We start from the raw sequence: 901 nt of genomic DNA, 5'->3' as shown, positions 1-901 counted from the left end.
TAAATACCAGAATTAATATCTCCTTTATTTCAGGAGATATCGCAATGGGTAAATCCTCACGGGATACCTGCTGTGTATGTCTTCAACGATATTTTTGTACGTTTACTATAAGTTATAACTGTGTTATTCGTGGATAAATTAATAGCTCGTCGTTAGAAGTCCTAAACGTTTGAATTAATAATAAAATAAGAAATGCCATATAAACTAACTTGGAATACTGCATGTTTCGGAGTCCTTTTCAGTAAATCATCAATCGTTCTCCAACCGCTGAGAGCAGCAAGCCACGGTAAATACTCTTCTTCGTGTTTTAGATATTTCAAAAGTTGAAACGTGATTTCGTAGTCCAATTGACCGACTTGTGAAAAGCTAAGCGAATCCAAGATCAGCTGTACTCGGTTTAACGTGGGTATAGTTTCGTATTTGGTTGGATCGTTCAGCGTACAAATGATACCCATCCAGTTTCGTGTATCGTAAAACACTCTGAATAAAACTACAAAAACATATAATGAATATAGTATTACTATTATATTATAATTTATCAAACGATTAAAACGATTCGATTCAATAATAGCCCTATAATAATATAAGACCTACCTGTCATCTGCATGTTATAGATGACCCACTCGTTGTCTTTGGCCAATGGCGTGGTGAGGTTGTTGTTTTCGCAATTCAACCAGAATGTCGCATTTGTCTGGTTAAAGTCCCCAGAAGTTGTCATAGTGATTGGTATCCACCAACAGGCTTTAATGCCCGTACCGTTTGATTTGATCGTTAGATACCTTTCCTGCAGCATTAAGTACGTATAGTAATATATTAAAATATATTTTGAAAAACATTAAATCTCATCAACATATTTAATAAGAAATCCAATTATTTTTGCTCGTGAGTTTACCTGGGACAA

General features: G+C 34.9%; 1 protein-coding gene across 1 annotated transcript; it reads right to left on the bottom strand.

Annotated features, from left to right (window-relative positions):
• Nucleotides 1–146: 146 nt before the first annotated feature.
• LOC103311582 (aminopeptidase N-like) lies at nucleotides 147–809 on the bottom strand. Its single transcript, XM_008191247.3, has 2 exons — nucleotides 595–809; nucleotides 147–490 (listed from the first exon to the last, which is right to left on the bottom strand). Exons 1-2 carry the CDS (start codon nucleotides 791–793, stop codon nucleotides 162–164), a joined length of 528 nt encoding a protein of 175 aa, XP_008189469.3. The 5' UTR covers nucleotides 794–809; the 3' UTR covers nucleotides 147–161.
• Between the last annotated feature and the right edge of the window lie 92 nt (nucleotides 810–901).

Source organism: Acyrthosiphon pisum, unplaced genomic scaffold, assembly GCF_005508785.2.
Source record: "Acyrthosiphon pisum isolate AL4f unplaced genomic scaffold, pea_aphid_22Mar2018_4r6ur Scaffold_7619;HRSCAF=8197, whole genome shotgun sequence".
NCBI lineage: Eukaryota > Metazoa > Arthropoda > Insecta > Hemiptera > Aphididae > Acyrthosiphon > Acyrthosiphon pisum.
Note: the sequence above shows the minus strand (reverse complement) of the source record. Positions and strands in the feature narration are given on the sequence as shown.